The following is a 19994-nucleotide window of genomic DNA, read 5'->3' as shown; positions in this document are numbered from 1 at the left end:
TTATTTCCAAGAATGCATTAGTTATTCCAAATAAACCGGAACTGCACTTTGAGAAAAAGTATAAAGGTAGTGCTTGATTATCTTATCGGCATGCATACAGTGTTGTATAGATGAAAATATACAATGATTCAAACAATAACATTATTGATCAGACAGGCATGGTGTAAAAAATTACTGCAAGAGTCTCCAAAGACACTGTACTATGACAATCAATAATCAACTAGTCTCAATGATAAAACTCAAGATTATTCATACATGTGCAAAGCATCATTTCATTCCTCATCTGCAGATAATTGTCAAAAAGAAACATTATTCTTCAAGCAAATATCTGAAAAAAGATAGATTCAAGCCACTGAGATAAAAAGTAACTTTGTAAGTGATACTAAATGGAATTGTAAAAGCATGCTGATCTGGAGTTAACATACTTCTTTGTTTATGATACATATGACTGATATACAAAATGCCTTGTAGATTTTTAACAGACTATGTATTTTGCAGATCCACAAATCCAGATAAAATTGCCTGATAGCAAATACAAATTAATTATATTTATTTGATAAAATTATATTTAGAAAAAATGATGTTTTATTGTCTGTTAGATATGATGAAGATCCCTAAGTTGTTGCCCAAGAAGCTGAACAAGCCAGCATCAACCACAGAGAATGAGGATGATGGTGATGACTTGCTGATGTCAGAGCAGGCAGAGGGAGAGAAGCCAGATTTTGGTGGAGAGACTGTGGAGACACAGATTGAGGCCTCCCAGGAAGGTCAGATGACAGCAAAGAAAACAGACAACCAGGCCATTGTACGGCTTCTTGGGGAGGAAGAAAAGGTGGGTTATATCAAGGGTAGGTAAGTAGATGTTCTGACAGATGCAAGGAAAACAAATAATCAGGCATAGTGTGACTACTGTGGGAAATTATGGGAAACAGGGAGAGGGAGCATTATACAGTCTGGACATTGACAAACAGGCCATACTACATTATTCATGGTAGTAAGAAAAGGTGAAAAACTAAAGGATCAGACAGCTTCGTATAAATGGTCTGGTGGCATTTTAAAAAAAAAAACAAATGAACACTAGCCCATAATGTGAAGGTGAGGTTAGAGGAAACGTTGACTTGAATAGGAATGAGTGACCATCCAGTGGTAGAAGAGTCCAACCACTGATGGAGCAAGAATAATGTAGAGAACTGATAGTAGTGGGGCATTGAGTCATCTTTAGACTGTACTGGAAGGTTGAAGAGGCATTGAGACTGGGAACCTAACTAGGCAAGGAAAATGGGGGAGAATAGAGAGAAGGAGAGTAGGAGTAAGAAAGTGTTGAGTTGTGTGTCAGGTCAGTTAGAGGCTTATTTTGGGATAGAACATAATTCAAGTAGTACTTGTTGGGATAGATAAAGAGAGTTTTTTTTAAGAGGACATGGAAGCAACTACCTCTTGACAAGCAAGGGAATATTCATCCCAAGTGAAGGTTGGAGCAATTATAGATAGGGTAAAGAAAAGGTACCTTTTGGGAAGAAGGCAGTCAAATGTAATGTCTTCTCATATATTCCATTGTCCTTTTTAAAATCGTAGGGATTTAGTCTACCATCTTTAAAATATGGCCAAAGTCTTTTAGCTTTGAAGAATTCATGACAAATATTCCTTTTGGAGAAGATCATTTCCAGGAGCAACTTGCTTGAATTGGGAAGTCATTATTTTGTAAAATAAATTAGTGCTTTAAAAATAGGGCCATTATTCATTTCCTTCTAGACCCCAGATAAACCCCAGCACTCCTTCAAAGCTGTGGAAGGAATTAAGAAAATACTGAGAGAGGAAAGATAAGGAATTTATGCAAAAAAATTATAAGAATTGCCAGTCATGGAAACAAAGAGAGAATTACAATGTTTGGAGAAAAGCAAAGAGAAGGGACACTAGCTCTAAATATATCCTCACCATAAGGTGACTGAAAGAGGAAAATAATTTTATTATATTTATTTGTTTGTTAGTTAGTTATTTTATTTCATTATATGTTATGGATAATTTTATTTTGGACTTGACCTTGTCCAAAATCAAGTTCATTTTCTACCTTAATTGAATCTCTGATTTTTTTTAAAATTCTGTAAACAATTGATAGATAGCTAAAATTGTCTCTATGAATATGGGTTAACTATCAGTATTATTATCTTTTGCTTGAGTCAAGGACATTAGTTTTACCACATTTTATATTATAAATTTTGTTAATGACTTTCTAATTATGACTAAGATTTTTTTATTGTCTTGTAAACATTCCAGGATTGCATTTTCCATTAGTTAATAGTATTTTTAGAAACTGTTTATTGTGACCTAAGGTCAAGTAGAGAAATATATAATCTTGTTTTTCTAGAAATGATTAATTCATACTAAGATCTGGAGGCAGACTCATTGTTGTGTCCAGTATTTCATTTGGGCTGGAATTTATTTATTCAAATTATTTATGCACTGGAAAAAGTGCTCATTAGAAATACCATTCACGGAAACAGAGACTTGAATTGACAGTGAAGTTTCAAATAAGGATATATTCTTCTATTGTATTGTTGTGATACAACAAAAGACTTGGTAGATCATCATGATATGGGCCACCACAGGCACATCAATATTTCCAGTGTTGGATTAATTTTTGGGGTACTACTAAAGTTTATTCAGAACTTTAAACATTAGGACTTGTGTTAGAAATTCTAGGATTATTTGAGATTTAATTTGCAATACCTAAGTTATTTTTTTGCATTTTTCACTTTGTGTTTTAGGGAAATAATTACTTGTTGAATTTGACAAAGGTTGTTGCTTCTCTTTTTTTCTGTTACTTATTTTGAGACCATAGAATCATCGTAGTTTCTGCAAACAAAATTAGTTATTTGTGTAGTGGACTATTAAACACAGGGCAGTTGTGTATGTTTTATTCATGGTACTCTTCTTGATAATTAGTTGAAGAGAAAGTTAAATCAGCTTATGGATTTCTCAAAGGTACATAACACAAATCAGCCAGATTTGAGATGTTCAGAGAGTTGGGATCATCATGTTGCTTTGTTTATAATGTATGATACTTGTTCAATCTTTTCTCAGATTTCACACATGTTCCGGTGTGCACGTATACAGGGACTGGACACAGCTGAGGGTCTCCTTCTTTTTGGCAAAGAACACTTTCACATCATTGATGGCTTCACTATACTGGCTTCAAAAGAGATCAAGGACATTGACAGCTTGCCTCCTGAGTAAGTAGCAAAATTGTAATTTATGGATTATAACTGTTAGAATTTCAGCAAAATTGTATCTGTCATGGAGCAGTTTTACAAAAGTTAAAATTTAAATGTCTTGCAGAGGCAGGATATAGTTATGGTTTTCCCAGGAGAATCTTTTTTAAGCACAAGTCCTTAGGATGAATGAGTTGAAGCAGTTTCTCATCCTTATTTTCCTCAAAACTGAGCTGATGTGTTTCAGTTCGAGATATGCAGCCTTGCATATGTTCATGATATGTTGGTGCAATGTGAGAGTACTGTCCAGAGTAACACCTAGGTTTCGTACCGACTGTGTGAATTTAATGTTGGTGTTGCTGATATTTATTGTTTGAGGTAAAGGATGTGAATGAGAAAGTCTTTGTGTTGTGATCAGAATGGCCTCAGTTTTATCATCATTCATCTGCAGCTTGTTACATGTCATCCATGATTTCACATCAGAAATGCGCCTCTCTACACCATGGATGGTAGCATCAACTTCAGTTGGGTGGCTAGATTTGTATATTTGGGTGTCATCAGCGTACAATTGGTGAGACACTGGATGATGATCTATGACACTTGAGAGCGAATGAGTGTATAGAATAAAGAGAACAGGTCCAAGAACAGACCCCTGTGGAACACCACAACATAGATCAACTGGGCTGGAATGTATTCCATTTGCAGACACAATTTGTGTCCTGTTGACCAAGTAGGACTTGAACCACAGTAAGGCAGTATCATGAATGCCAAATACATGCTGGAGATGGTGAAGTAATATATCATGGTCTACTGTGTCAAATGCTGCAGACAAATCAAGGAGGGTGAGGACTGTAATCTTTCTGCTATCCAAAGCAGAGAGAATGTCATTAACTACTTTTAGAAGAGTAGTTTCAGTAATGTGGCAAGGGCGATATGCAGATTGTACATTGCTAAAAAGACTGTTTGAATTCAGATGAGATACAAGCTGGGATAGAACAACCTTTTCTAAGATTTTTGATATGAATGGGAGATTAGAAACTGGGTGGTAGTTCTTTAAATCGTTATGGTCTAGTGTTGGTTTCTTCAGCAGAGGTTTTACAATGGCAGTTTCGAAAAATGATGGGAATTCCCCGGATGAGAGAGAGGTATTAATAACATCAGTTAGTGAAGGCAATACTGGAATTAAGCACTCAACCAGCAGCGGTGTTGAAATTGGATCAACTTCACATGACTTTGGTGCACTCTTCATCAGGATTGTACGTACGAAATCCATAGAGACAGGTTCAGATGCTGCTAATGGTTGCCGCTCAAATTCTGTATCCCAAGTGTTTGGTGACGACGAGTCAATTGAAATTGTGGTGTCAGGCTTATCTCTAATGGTTTGTACTTTGTCACAGAAGAAATTAGCAAACATGTCCAGAAGGTCGACTGGAGAGAAGGTAGTTGGAAGTGGTGTAGCACTACCATTCCCTTTTGACTCGATTATTGTTTGTTTATGCATTAGACTTTTTATAGTAGTGCAACAGTACTTATGTTTTTATTTTGCCTTGAAATTGCAAATACCTAACTATTATCCCATTATGACAACAATGAGCTACAGTAGGGTTTGATTCAACACTCGCAATTAGACTAGTGAGCATATTTACATAATGTACACATGTACATTGTAGGTTTGGGTACGTGAGAAAGCCTGCCAGTAGCTTCTCGAGGGTCGGTGGTTCTTTCCGGGGTCTTCCAGGGTTCTTCCTCCACCAATTATACTGGCCGCCATGTATAGCCTATCTTGTGCTGAAAAATGGCGTTAAACCCTACAACAACAACAACAACAACATTGTAGGTTTGAGCACACACTGAATAAATACATTCTGCTCAATGAAGTACATCCCTTGGATTCAAATCATGAGCACCACTGCACTAAACTTTAATGATAAATCCAAAATACAATAATGAAGTTTCAGAAATAAGGCTTCAAACATTATGCTAATACTGTAAAAATGGTTGTAGATTGCTTTGATGTAAGCGACCTTACACCCTGTTTTACAAAGCTACGTTAATCTTGCTAATATTATAGGATGAAAGGCAATTACACATCAAAGTACTGGTATAGTTGCTGGTCAAAATACCCTCTTAACTCCAGTCAGTTTCAGGGTTGTAATGATTAACTGGCCTGCTTTGCTGTCAGAAAACAAAAGACAAATCCGCCAGTTATAAACAAAGTAGATGCTGAAACATCTAGCTTTCCATTATGTGGAAAATTATGATTTTGTTCAGCCAAAACACAAAAGTAAAATAGATTGATGATGATCGTAGTTGATCTATGTTCAGAATTTTAGCCTTTATTATTAACACTCTTTCATGAACATATAACAGTTATGCTAGTTGTGCCTTGCACAATTTAACCTGTGTACCTTTTCATAAAGATTACCTCAATTTGTAGCATTGATTATATAACTGAAAAAGAGTAACTCGTGAGCACATTAATCAATGTAAAAAATAAATAAATAAAGCAAAATCTGCATCTAATATGTCTCAGAATAAACAAGGATTAAAGTGACAATAAGCATGATTTGCACTGTGTAAGCACTGTACATTATAGTACAGTCTGGTCTCCCAGGTAAACTCGAACTGGCCTGTGAATTATGAAGTCTTTTTTTACCTTTATTTAATTTCATATTGGTGAAATCAGAAAATATGCACATGCAAAATAATAACAAAAGCAATCATAGTAGTTTATAACAGTTTAGCAAGTGTTGGGACACAGAGAATGTATTTTTTAGATGCATATGTGTCTTAGGACACCGGAAACAATGATCTTTTCATGTCCCAAGATTTACAGCCAGTATGGTTGTCTGAAAAGAAAAAAAATCCAGGCCTTTATTTTTTCCTGAATTTTTCAGCTTCTATCTTGTTTATAAGGTAATCCATTTTAGTCCAACCTCCACTTCTAGAGAGCTTTTTAAAGGCACATATAGAAGGGGAGATTGCTGATTGGCCAATTTAATTAGAAGATTTCTGTGTCATGACCACAACTAAATTTCATCCAGCTTGCTGTTATCTTGACATTATATGCTTAATGAGGTGATTCAGATGATGTGATGGTGTAAATGTTGGTGGAAAATATATCTTATAAATGTAAGCAAAGAACATTTTTAGGGTGAAATGTAATTACAGTAAAACCTGTCTTGAAAGACCACTTCTATTAGAGTCCTTTGTCTTGGGTGACTAGATTCTCAGTGTATAGGTTTATTGATTATATAGTGTTATGACTTGTCCAGGGGTCAAGCTAGACTTGAATTTTAGGGAGAAGTGACTTCTCTTTTTGGACAGAACAGGGAGAAGCGAGAGCTAAACAGGGAGAAGTGGAAGCATGTATCTGTTTTTATTCCCTTATTTGAATTATGCTCTCTATTTCTCAGTATGCATACCTGCATTTAACACTGGCTTAGGCAATATTTTCAAGTAGAAACTTTCTGAATTGTATGTATATTATAAACACATTTATATGTGTATAAAAAGTATTATATTCATATGCATTGTATCTTGGCCACATGATTTAAGAGCACTGTAGAAGCTATACAGTGTAATGAATTGTAACTTACAGGAGAAACTAGATTACAGTATTGTAATTGCAAGTTAGTAAAACTACTTAATCAACTACCGTTAATCAAGAATTCTTTTTTTTATACTTCATGAAAGTTCACTATAAAATGGCAGCTGGAAAAAAGAATTGTAAACAAGTTTGAAACAACTCCAGTAACATGTAAATGAGCAAATGCACACATATCTTAATACTATTTTGTTTATCTCAATTTCTTTGTTGCCAATAAAACACTACCTTAACTATTCATAGGTAACACAGTAAAGCATTAAAGTCAGTCTATGAATGAACTAAACCCTTTTATCAAACTGAATTGAAACAGGAAACATTGGAGTCCATCTGTTTTTAGAAAGATTGGCTTTCTTAATGTAATCACCCACATTCTAGCTTAGTTACAGCAGTCTGTTGATAGGATTACAAATTTATGGTTTTATTATTTGTTTATATATGTGTAATAACATCAGGCATTGGTTAAATAGTATTTGATTCACTGCTTTTTTCCACCATATTTTCACAAAAATGAGTGAAAACAACTTTGACCCTACAGCACTTTTTGAATTCCAAAACACAGCATTATCCCATTCATTGGAACTTGTATAATTGCATTTTTATTCTTGAATAACATAATATTTAGACTCTGCTTTATGAGTTGAATATTTTCCTTAATATATTTGCCCAAATGTTTACAAAGCAGACATTCTAACAAAGTGGTAGTTCCCAGACACAGCAATGTCAGCCATGACAGTTTCACTTATGGTTCCAATCTGATTTTTTGAAGAAAATAATGCACACACAGCAGTTAAAATTTTCAGGTCAGTGATTCTGTTTTTTTATTTTTTATCATCAAATGATAACTTGTGGAAATCGACCATTGATGGTTGCAATAATCAGAGACATATATAATACATTTCTACTATAACTTACTCAGGAAAGGTTTATGGTCAGTCAGCAATCAAAACACATCGTTGTGAATGTGCAAGAGTTTGTTTGTCAGAACAATTGAAATCAACACCTGCTATCTGATGGCTTGATGTCTACAGTTCACTTTGAGTGACAAAATGACACCAGAAATAACTGGCTAAGGTGAGGGACCATCTCAGAACATATGGTCACTCAGTGTCCATATAAAAAATAACAGGGCAAAGTTTTCTTTCCTATGAGAAAAAGGCGAAGTTTTCATTTTTTTCTGCAGCTTAGCCACCCACTTTGCCTGTTAGCATGATCCCTGCCTGTCATGAGAGACGATGGATTTTTGGCAGAAAGGATGGTCTGTCAAGATAAGTTAAAATGTTCAAACTTAAGAAATGTCTGCTGGTGACTTCTCTTTTGTATAACGTGTCAGTAAAACTGCAGTCATGAAAATACTGGTGACTTGGGACAAGTGTAACACTACAGATGAAAAATGATTAAAAACTCTTAACATTCTCTGGCTTGTTTTAGGTTTGCAGCCTGTGAACTTGCAACAGCTTGTGTGCCCAGGCAAATGGCAAACTTGTACTTATTCAGTCAATCTGTCCCTAGTTAGGAAGAGATGGTGAGCCCTAAGCCCTTCCTTGTGTCCATCATTCATCATGTGGTGTCTGCCCTAAGCCCTGCCTTGTGTCCATCATTCATCATGTGATGTCTGTCATCCATCCATCAACAGTCACTTCAGAATATGGAAAGTTAATTTTTGATCAGGCTTGGGTATGCAGACCATGGACGAGTTCTATTATGGACAAAATTGCATTTTAATGTGGTGTAGTTTCATCAGATTGACAGTTTAGAGGTCATATTTCTTATCAGATTTTGATCAGACCTGACATTAAGCTTGGATCATGAATACCTCAGTCTTATTTCTTATCAGATTGTGATCAGACCTGAAATTAAGCTTGTATCATGAATACCTATCTTAGTTCTGTTATGAGCAGGAAACATATATAATGATTATGCTTCTAAGGATGAACTGGAGCTTAATCCCAATGTGCAAGGAGATCTCCAGGGGAGAAAGATGGTTGTGAATCATTTCATTATGACTCTGTGGTCTTAAACTAAGTAATAGATAAGAGCAAAAACTAACAAGTTTTATAAAATTCAACAAATAATTTACCTCTCTTAAATACAATGTGAAATATTAGAAAGAACTTAAGAGTATTGTGAATTAAATTCCACATAGTCCAAAAAGTTACATCAACAGTCCAAACGAAACAAAGTTCTATTTAAATTCCACTGGTGATTGAAATAATATCCAACACTGAATGTGTGATGTGGATATGTGCCAACAGTCTTTTGATGAGCCACATTACTATAATCCAAGATGTCCTTGTCTGGATTCACTGTAATTTCAAATTTCTTTCATGTCCAAGTTTTAGGTATATAAAGTGTAGTGTTCATCATTCGTGCCATTCGGCCTTGAATAATTTAACAATGACAATAAACCTTATGGAGAAGATGCTGAAATTGCAGGAAATATTAGATGATCTGGGGATGGTAGAAGAGATGCTGGTGAGAATGGAGTATGGTGCCAATAACCCACACAGACTAAAGATGGAGATCAGTAATTTGAAGAAGGCCAAGGTACAGCTAAGAAACCTAATAAAACAGGAAAAGGAGGAGAAGGAGGAAGAAGAGGATAAAGAACAAACAAGAAGACGGAATGAAAAAATTGAAAAAGAAGAAGAAAATGAAAAGAGAAACAAAAGAGGAGGAGGAGAATGAGAAGGATGAAAACGATAAGAAGAAGAACAACAAAATTGTAGTGGAGAAAATAAAATGTAGGTGAAAAAGAAAAAGACAAGACAGATAGTAGAAGAAGAAGAAACCCAAAGGCCCATTTCATTGCCACTCCATTGCCTTGAAACGATATCTCTTCTCTCTTTCCTACAAAATTTTTTGGTCGATTTTTGTGTGTGATAGATTTATGCTCATAAATCTATGTTTGTGTGATATGTCTAGGTCTCTGTCTCTGTCTCTAACCATGTCCCTATGTCTATGTCTCTATTTGTCCCAAGAGTAATGTGTATTCAGGTCAGTCCCTTGCCACGCTGTTCCACCTGATTGAGGTCAGCCACTTGCAACATTGTTGCCAGTGTCCAGTACTGTGACGTCACCGCTGTTCAATACCCCTTGTCATTAGAGAGTCCCATTCCCTTGTCGCTATACATTCCCTATGTTCAGTTCCCCCTTGTCGCTCCATAGTCCCACCCATGTTAAAATTCCCCTTGTCGCTATAGTGCAAACACCCGAATTTAATACAGAACCCCCCTTGTCGCTATATCATCCCGACTCACTACTTGTGTCGGTGGTTCGCTCAGGGTTTTCTCAAGTTCTTTCTCCAGCAGTTAAATTGGCCACCATGTATGTCCTATTATGTGCTGAAAATGATGTTAAGCTCACAACAGTAAATCTGTCAGGGGGATGGTGAATGTGCTTTTGTCTATAAGCGTGGGGTCTGGACATTTTCTTCCACTTCTTTCCTATACTATTTTTGTTTTCTGTTGGTGGTGCCCATTAAAATATAATGGTTCACACATAAACACACACACATGCATGCATCCACACAGGCACACATGCATGCATCCACACAGACACACATGCATGCATCCGCACAGACACACTCACACACATTTAAATTGAAAGACCCTTATGTGATTATTTCAGCTTTCTTATTTTCTAAAATGAGGATTAATTTTTATATCTTCTCTTGCAGACTTCATGATCCAATCATTCCTAAAACATCAAGAGGTCCGACTTCCCAGAAAAAGATGTAAGCTTTCATAGAAATTTATATGGTTTTCAGTGAAGATGTGGGCAACTTTGTGCTCATGCAGTAATTGTTCTTCATGGATGTGTTTGATTCCAAAATGTCATGCAAAAGAACCCTCATCCTACTTGTTCAGTTGATTACTCTTTTGAACTTAAGTGTGACATTTTCAGCCTTTCGATTTTACAATAACTTTTGACTCCATTTGAGCCATTGCAAGTATAAAAGTTTTTATTGATGAAAATATCAAATTTCTTTTGTTAATCATTATACTGTATTTTACATTGACAATTATTAAATTGACTAATGATTTTGAAAGCTATTTCTTCTTTCCCATTCTTTTGGTTCATTTTCTTTTTTCATTTTTCAACAAGATTTATTCAAAATAAAAATTGTAAGGCCATTATTTAGTTATGACATCAGCACTGATACTGTGCCTTCCTATAGCTCGTGGTGTCACAACCTTGATACAGTGCTTTCATATAAGTCTTGATATCACAACCCTGATACACTGCCTGAATTTAGTTCATGGTATCACAACCTTGATATTGTGCTTTCATATAGCTCTTCATATCACAAACCTGATACAGTACTTTCATATAGCTCTTGATATCACAACCCTGATACACTGCCTGCATATAGCTCATGGTGTCACAACCTTGATACAGTGCTTTCATATAGCTCTTGATATCACAACCCTGATACAGTACTTTCATATAGCTCTTGATATCACAACCTTGATACAGTGCTTTCATATAGCTCATGGTGTCACAACCTTGATAAAGTTCTTTCATATAACTCTTGATATCACAATCCTGATACAGTGCCTTCATAAAGCTTTTGGTGTCACAACCCTGATACAATGCCTTCTTATAGCTCTGGTATCACAACCCTGATCATCATACATCACCATGCTTGCCAGCCTTCCTCCAGTGCTTGGGGCAGGGATGGTTGTGTGGGGTTGAGACTCAGAAAGTGTATTTTTTGGTCCTAAAAGTGGCAGGGGGAGGGGCAGACAGTGCACATATCCCAAGTAAGGAACATTGTACGTTTGAGAATCTGTTATCTATTCAAATAAGTCTGTTGAAAATTACTGGCAATCAAATGTAACAGCAATTCAGACTTGGATAAAAGAAATAAAATAGTGTTATTGATGTGTTTACTGTATTTTGGTGTGTATAACATTCACTATCAATATATCATGTACCAGGAATTTTGACTCAGCCTGAGGTGAAAAAATTAGTTCTGCCCTTTAGTTTTGACTCAGCCTGAGGTGAAAAAATTAGCTTTGCCCTATATTATACAAGTAATACCATACATTACTCTAGAATGACTAATTCCTATTACGGTGTATCTATTTCATCTTTTAAGGCTTGGCACCATAGAAACACATATTTTGTGCAAAGGGTCTATTGTGAAAACTACACAGTGCTTATATTGCTATTGTGAGAGATCTTCTCCCCCTGCTTTAACTGTAGCATGATTTGTATTGCTTTGTATCATCTGTCATTGGATTTATGACACATAATAGCCCGTATGAATGATGGGTATTGCTTTGTATCATCTGTCATTGGATTTATGACACATAATAGCCCGTATGAATGATGGGTATTGCCTTGTATCATCTGTCATTGGATTTATGACACATAATAGCCCGTATGAATGATGGGTATTGCCTTGTATCATCTGTCATTGGATTTATGACACATAATGACCTGTATGAATGAAGGGTATTGCCTTGTATCATCTGTGTGTGTGTGTGATTTAGATTTTCAATGTAGCTTTAACAATTTTTCAGTCATATTGCTGTGATGTCTGCAGTGTGACAGTTTATAGTGACGTCTAGCACAGGGGCATCATGCCGCATACATGTAGCATGATGTCCCACCCAGTCACATTATCCTGACACCAGGCCGATCAATCCAATCACTTACCTCTTAATGCTGAGCGCCAAGTGAGGCAGCTGTTAGTACCATTTTTTTATGAGTCTTTGGTTTGAACCCATGACCTCCCGCATCTGAGGCAGATGCTCTAAACACTAGGCCACTGTATCATCTGTCATTGGAGTTATGGCACATAATGACCTGTATGAATGAGGGGTCATTGCCTTTTCCTCTTGGTAATGGATGATGAGGCTTTAAAAGATTGTTGGTTTTTTTTGTTATCATTTTATTTTACAATTTCTGTTCAATTTGATCATTGCTTCTATTGTAAACATGTGAACCTTGGCAGTTTTCTAAAGCAAGATTTAAATTATCAATGGCTGTGATATTTAAAATATGAAAGCATTGTTAATCTAGATATGTGTCTGACATTGTTTTATTAAATGGACTAGTTAAGACTCAGCAAGACTAATCAATTTATAAATTAACTAGACCTTCTGGCTACAAGGAAATTTATGTTAAATTCTGTATTATGTCATCAAAACCTTGGATGGGTTCAGTTATAAGTGACATCCATTGATATTAATGAGGTAACCATGCATCTGTTTGGCTGAACTTGTGAACACTCTAGAAATTTTATTGTTTGATGGGTCTCCCCTACAAACCCACATAAGTTGGTACCACTCATAAAATAGTTATATCACAGTGAAGATAATGTGTAGCCATATTGTTACAGATACATTGTTGTATCAAGGTATCATTAAAGGTGGCATATGTTATGTCCATATTGATTACAGGTACAGTAAGTTGGCAAATAATAATGTTACATCACCACATTGTGTACAGGTATAATTAGTTGGCAAATAATAATGTTACATCAACACATTGTATACAGGTATAATTAGTTGATAAATAATAATGTTACATCACCACATTGTATACAGGTATAATTAGTTGGCAAATAATAATGTTACATCAACACATTGTATACAGGTATAATTAGTTGGCAAATAATAATGTTACATCACCACATTGTATGCAGGTATAATTAGTTAGCAAATAATAATGTTACATCACCACATTGTATGCAGGTATAATTAGTTGGCAGATAATAATGTTACATCATCATATTGTGTACAGGTACAGTAAGTTGGCAAATAATGTTACATCATCATATTGTGTACAGGCATAATTAGTTGGCAAATAATAATATTACATCACCACATTGTATATAGGTATAATTAGTTGGCAAATAATAATGTTATATCACCACATTGTGTACAGGTATAATTAGTTGGCAAATAATAATGTTACATCACCACATTGTATACAGGTATAATTAGTTGGCAAATAATAATGTTACATCATCATATTGTGTACAGGTACAGTAAGTTTGCCTATGATGACATCAGGGAAGTTCACAAGAGACGGTACTTACTACAGCCAATAGCCATTGAGGTCTTCTCAGCTGATGGCAGAAACTACCTGCTGTCCTTCCCAAGAAAGATTCGTAACAAAGTCTATGCCAAGTAAGCAAAACACTGCTTAGATTAGTTGCAGCAGAGAATTGCAAGGAACCTAAGCAATCTGAATGTTGTAACCAAGGGTAACATAGACTCGTAGGTTAATTGAAGCTGGTAATTCTTTAACTTAACCATGATAACATGTTGATACAGTATAATGTACAGAGAAACTACATGCATTGTTACTCTTAGTTTATGACCTTCACTGAGATAAAATAATGGGTTGTAACCAGCAGTAAGTCTGTACTATATAAGGCCCAGCTATTTTGTTAATCCAGCTATTTTGTTAATTTAAGGAGATCCTTGTTCAAACAAAAGTGAAATCCTTTAGTAATACTTGCTAAGCCCTTGGAAGTTTTATGTTCAGTTTTGTATTTTTTGTGATAAAGGTTAGTTTGATTTTATGTTCAGTTTGTAAACTCATACCATATAATATGACTAGTCTCCCACACTAGTCCAGCCCTCCCTCAACTAGCTGCACCTGTCATTCTTGCATTTCACCTGGTTGTAAAGACAAGTGAGATTATGGTATGGTCCATTATTTGTTGTCTTCCATGGGTCACCTGGTTGTAAGGACAAGTGAGATTGTGGTATGGTCCATTATTTATTATGTCTTCCATGGATCACCTGGTTGTAAAGACAAGTAAGATTATGGTATGCTCCATTATTTGTTATGTCTTCCATGGGTCACCTGGTTGTAAGGACAAGTGAGATTATGATATGGTCCATTATTTGTTATGTCTTCCATGGGTCACCTGGTTGTAAGGACAAGTGAGATTATGATATGGTTTCTTCCATGGATCAGCAAGTGCTTGTTTCCACTCTGGAGTCTATGATCTGATTTTAACTGACCATGTTAGCACTTTGGAGTCTTTGATCTGATTTTGACGACCATGTTAGCACTTTGGAGTCTTTGATCTGATTTTGACTGACCATGTTAACACTTTGGAGTCTTTGATCTGATTTTGACTGACCATGTTAGCACTTTGGAGTCTTTGATCTGATTTTGACTGACCATGTTAGCACTTTGGAATGCATATTTCTGATCTAATTTGAATCAGACTTGGAATATGTGCTTAGTCATCAAGATTTTGGATAAGGGATGTTCCAGTAAAACATATATCCCCCCCGGAGATGGCACTTCAAAACAACTTCTGTAGGAGGTTGTGTTTCGAACTATTTTGATTCTGACAGTTGAAGGCTGGTTAGGAAAATCACTTCTTTTGTGGGTTGTATTAACAAAATGAGAAATCGCTGGTGGGGTTGTCAGGAAGGAGAAGAAAAAAACGAATATATATTTAAAATCGCATCTAACCCCCTCCTAGCGGTCTAATGTGAATAAAACATTAGGTCAGAAAATGATGCCAGTACACGCGAGTGATACGCGTTTAGCAAATTACATCAGCGTCGTGGATATAAAAAATGTGCTTTGCTCAGTATGCAATTTTTATTAAACTTTTAACTTTAAAAGTGCATTTCACGACGTAATTCGCGCTGCCGCAGCTATCTCACAGCGCTTGATGCAACATCCAGATATCTGGATACTTTGGTTCAACGTGAATGGCTGTTAAACTAAATTTGATTGGTTCATTGGCCCTGGAACAAGCATTTTATGGAGTTTTAGCCTTACTTTCATCGTGGAAGTTTTACAAATGCGTGTTTCCAATAAGGGCCACACAGGAAACCAAAATGGTTGAATCACAACAAGGTTTGTCTTCAGACGACGTTTTCATTCGGCAAATACTGGCTGGTGATAGCAATGATGACAATAATTTCATGTATCTCGGTCTGTTGGACATTGGGAAAATGACACTGGAAATACTAGTGTGTGATTTTGAGCCCAAAATTGATGTTGAGTGCGAGTCCGATGTATGTGTTGGATGGACAATATGCCGGTTATATTTATTCAAGATACCTATGTCTAAACAAGCAGATTATGGGAATGTTGGACTTAAAACCCTAATACTGCATTATGGAAGAGAAAAATCTGGCATAAGAGGCAGCAAAACACTGATTCAAAGAAGTGAATCTTTGGCAGAGTTCATGTTAGTGAAAACTGACAGAGGTCTCGGAAACGCTTATAATCATGTGCATTTAGACACCAATTTTTTTTTTATAGGTGGGCGGTAAAATTCAAAGACTTGCCAGTCCTGCTTCAGTCACCTGCATAGTGGGAAAATGTGTTGATCAGTTAGCTGTGCTGATATGTACAATGACAGAATTTAGTGGTTGAAACCCCCCCCCCATCGTCACCATTATAAGAGTACATCAAAAGAACATGCTGCAATAGCTAAGCAGCAAGATCAAAGGCTTTGACTGGTAACTGGGTGGGAAAATCTACTGATATTTACAGTGCTTGAATTCAGAGGCAGAAATATCCAGAAATGTACATGTGGTCATTTATAACAGTACATCAAATAAACAACTTTAGCTTTCATTATTGTGGTCGTTTCCGAGTGCTAACGGAATAAGCAGTGCACGTCACCTCGGAATCGTGACATGTTGAGACTTAGACTTGAATGAGTATTTTGGGGTTCAACGGCAAACTGACGAAGATTGTAATGTGATTTAGGAGAGTGCTAAAGTTGCTAGAACTGATAGTTTGGAAGGGACAGTAGCCAAGTGTTAGAAAGATTGTGATGCCTAGCTTAGTGCTTTCAATAAGACCTTCCTTGGATCGAAAAAATTCGGACTCACTCTGATGAACAAGCAAGAGCTATGTCAGTGTTATAAAGAATGTAGAAATTAAACTCTATGGCAACCAATAGTTCTTATGATTTGCATAGAGAGGGGACTGCAACTTTTCCTGGTAGGACTGATATTTTTACCAAAATGGGAGCCATGGACTCTTAGTTTTAAAGTTCTAACGAGACCTCTGGTTCAGAACTGTTCTTTTTGGAACAGAGATATCCAAGAGAGAATACCCATGGGGCCATAACATGTGAGATGTTGAAAATTGCACATCCATAAAGAACAGTAACTTGTTCAAGCTAGTTATGCATATGTGTTTCAGACAGTAAGCAATGAAAGGAGTTCACAGCACAGAATAATATTCGTACACAGAGGTGGAGGATCATATTAAATTCAGAAACAATTAACAGATTAATGCTCATAGGGAACATCAGAGAATCCCCATACAACATAATTAAATGTGTGTAGATCTCTGGTTGGCAGAACCACTGTGGCAACAAAAGAATAAAGAGACAAACTTTTATATCATGCAGATGTATGACCAAATGAAGTACATGCTCTCTATGTGCAAAACTTAACTTACATTAAACATAAGAGACTGAGTGATCTGTGTAAACTCAAAGCAAGATGGATACAATTTGTCCTGTTTGTGTTCGGTTCTTCCTATGTATATTTTGATCATGGTGATATTTTCTGCAGACCTTTTGGCACTTAGTTCCAAGCCATCATTTGGTATTTGTATTGCAAAATGGATAACTAAAAAAGTCTATTATCTAGTACAATGCATTTTTAAGCAGTACATGTATCATTAACTGATGATGAAATTGATGACAAAATGCTTGATGTCATTCTGATATATGGATTCTTTACTACACTACTAATCTGTTCATCCTGATTCTTTTTTTTTTACCATCTCCTTTAGTCTTACTGGTACCAGTGCTTTTAATAAAATTGTAACTCCTATTTTCTTGCAATCTAAACATTTATAATGATGTGTTAATGTCAAAAGGTAAAATGTGCTTAGTGTTGTAAAATCTAAAACTATTAATTAGCAGAGGACTAAAGTAAAAAGTGGACACAAATTATTGCCATATTACAGTGTTGTTAGAAACAACAGAATAGTTGTACAAGATGTGTTTTGCACAGAGTTGTAGAACTAGCGCTCGTATTGTCACCACATATTCTACTTAAATAATTATGTCATTATTTCTGTATATTCCTATCAGTATTTTCCCATTGGTAGTAATTTTCTGATCTGATATTGTTCATTTCTTGTGCAATTTTTACACATCAAAAATTCTCACTGTATCATTAAAAAACTAATCTGCACCAAATTGAGTTGTTTGAGAAGAAATTAATTTTTTTAACCCAAAAACCACTGAAGCTACGAGTTCTTGCATTAAAGTCTCACATTAAATAACATTTGAAGTAGCCACGATAGTAGTTTACGATGCAACTATACCAATTTCACCTTTGGTTTATCCAGAAGATGAATGTGATGGAGGAACATAGCTCCAAAATAAACACATCAATTTTAGAACCTGTTCATTGACTATGAATCAAGTATCCGAGTCCAACTGAATTGTTAGAAATTTTTTAATTCTTTTGACAACATCATAATTAGCTGTCAGATATGGAGTAAGCCTATGGTCTTTATGCCATCCCAACCAAGACCCCACCACAACCATGTGACCATGCCCAATGACTTCACAGTAATAATCGCTATACAACTAGAGATGACATCTCTTTGAGAGTTTTGATTTCAGTAGAGCCGTAACAGAGTGGAACAGTAAGAAAGAGTGACAGATATTTAGGCTATTCCCACTGCCACCACTTCCTCATTGGAGACCACACACACACAAAACTTAGAGTACATTCTGAAATCCTGGCAGCATCCCTGCAGGGGAGATAACTTGACTATTCGATTTTATTGGTCTCTGTTATCCCATGGTATTTCTGTTACTTGAACATTATCTTACAGTGTGTCCATTCAGCATGGTCGAAAAAGGCTTACAACCATTGAGAGTTGTTAAAGGACTCACATTACTACAGATGTGAAAGAACAAGAACCATACTATAAATCAGTGAAGATTATTTAAGATAGAGTATATATGGGTTTGACCATCCCTGATTGGTTGATAATGAAAGTAAGATTTTAGTAAAAACAATCTTTTGAGAGCTTGTCCTACATGTAACTGAAAAAGTGAGAGACATTGTTTTATTAACATAATTTCCGTCCCTTTACAGACCCGAGTTTGGACGACTCATTGAAATCAGCAGTTGACTCTTTGGTGCAGTATTGAAAGCACACACTTCAAATTTGCATAGATCCAGAAAATGGTGCGGCTGTTATGGTTTTCTTTTCACAAAAGCTGTCGTCATACATGTCTATACTGATACAAATTTGATCATGAGCACTCAAAATTTTAAGTTACTGAATTGTGTTTGCACAGGTTTACAGTGGGAACTGAATTAGTACAGTGAGTCCTGAACTCTTGAGTTTTGTGCAGAAATATGGAATCCAAGCAGAATACATCCAGAAATGTAGAGGTTTTCAATCTTGGATCTAGTCTCCCCATTGTGTTTCACACTGATATGCATATTCACAGAACATTTGTATAGTAGTAGGAAAAGTAAGTGAGAAATTTAGATACATATCATAAACAAGACAAACAGTATGTGGGGGGGACAAGATCATAAGAACAGGCTGGAATGGAGAAGTATAATAAAAACAATAATGAGTTGAAGTGTGCCTCCTTTTTTATGTGTGCAACATTATTTTCTTAGCTTCAGTAAGAAATTTCATCAAAAGGAAGACAATAATGGGTGTACAGTTAACTAACCAATATGAATTTAGCTACTTAAAAGCTGTATCAAATCGATTTTAACCTTCTGGTCTGTTTCTGTCCATTCTGGTGATATGTCCACTGAATCAGTTTGGTTGGAAAAAATATTTGGCAAATTTAAAAATTTAAAAATCTTTTGGCAGATTATGATTATACCCTACTTCTGCCTGAGAGATGTGAATAATTTTATTTCTTGGTTTGTTGATTGTGGTTGTTGGTCAGTTCAGATGCATCATTGAAAAACATTGATGCATTCTCATACTTTGTTACAAATATTTATTACAGATGCATATCTCCAGATATTGGTGAATATAGCTTGAATAACATTATTAAGTGAAAATTTAAGTGAGCTAAAATGTAAACTTTTCGGCAGGTTGTGATGCAGGATTGCTCAAGTCTTTTCCATCTCATATGCTCACCATGAAAAATCTATTTGCACCAACTGATGATGACTTTTAGGTAACTGTCAGAAAGGCATAATTGACGATATTCTAAGGTCTAC

At 35.8% G+C, this 19994-nt stretch overlaps 1 protein-coding gene across 3 annotated transcripts in view; it reads left to right on the top strand.

Moving 5' to 3' along the window:
• Positions 1–19994, top strand: part of LOC149806226 (WD repeat and FYVE domain-containing protein 3-like) — a 413256-nt gene that overhangs the window by 299040 nt on the left and 94222 nt on the right. For all 3 annotated transcript variants that reach the window (XM_089951178.1, XM_089951177.1, XM_089951179.1), the window contains 4 exons: positions 600–832; positions 3082–3230; positions 10496–10552; positions 13815–13961. In XM_089951178.1, coding sequence (XP_089807304.1) covers positions 600–832; positions 3082–3230; positions 10496–10552; positions 13815–13961 — 586 coding nt within the window. The remainder of the gene's footprint in view (positions 1–599; positions 833–3081; positions 3231–10495; positions 10553–13814; positions 13962–19994) is intronic.

The sequence above is a fragment of the Sinohyriopsis cumingii genome, chromosome 2, assembly GCF_028554795.1.
Source record: "Sinohyriopsis cumingii isolate HCF-2022 chromosome 2, ASM2855479v2, whole genome shotgun sequence".
Taxonomy (NCBI): Eukaryota; Metazoa; Mollusca; class Bivalvia; order Unionida; family Unionidae; genus Sinohyriopsis; species Sinohyriopsis cumingii.
Note: the sequence above shows the minus strand (reverse complement) of the source record. Positions and strands in the feature narration are given on the sequence as shown.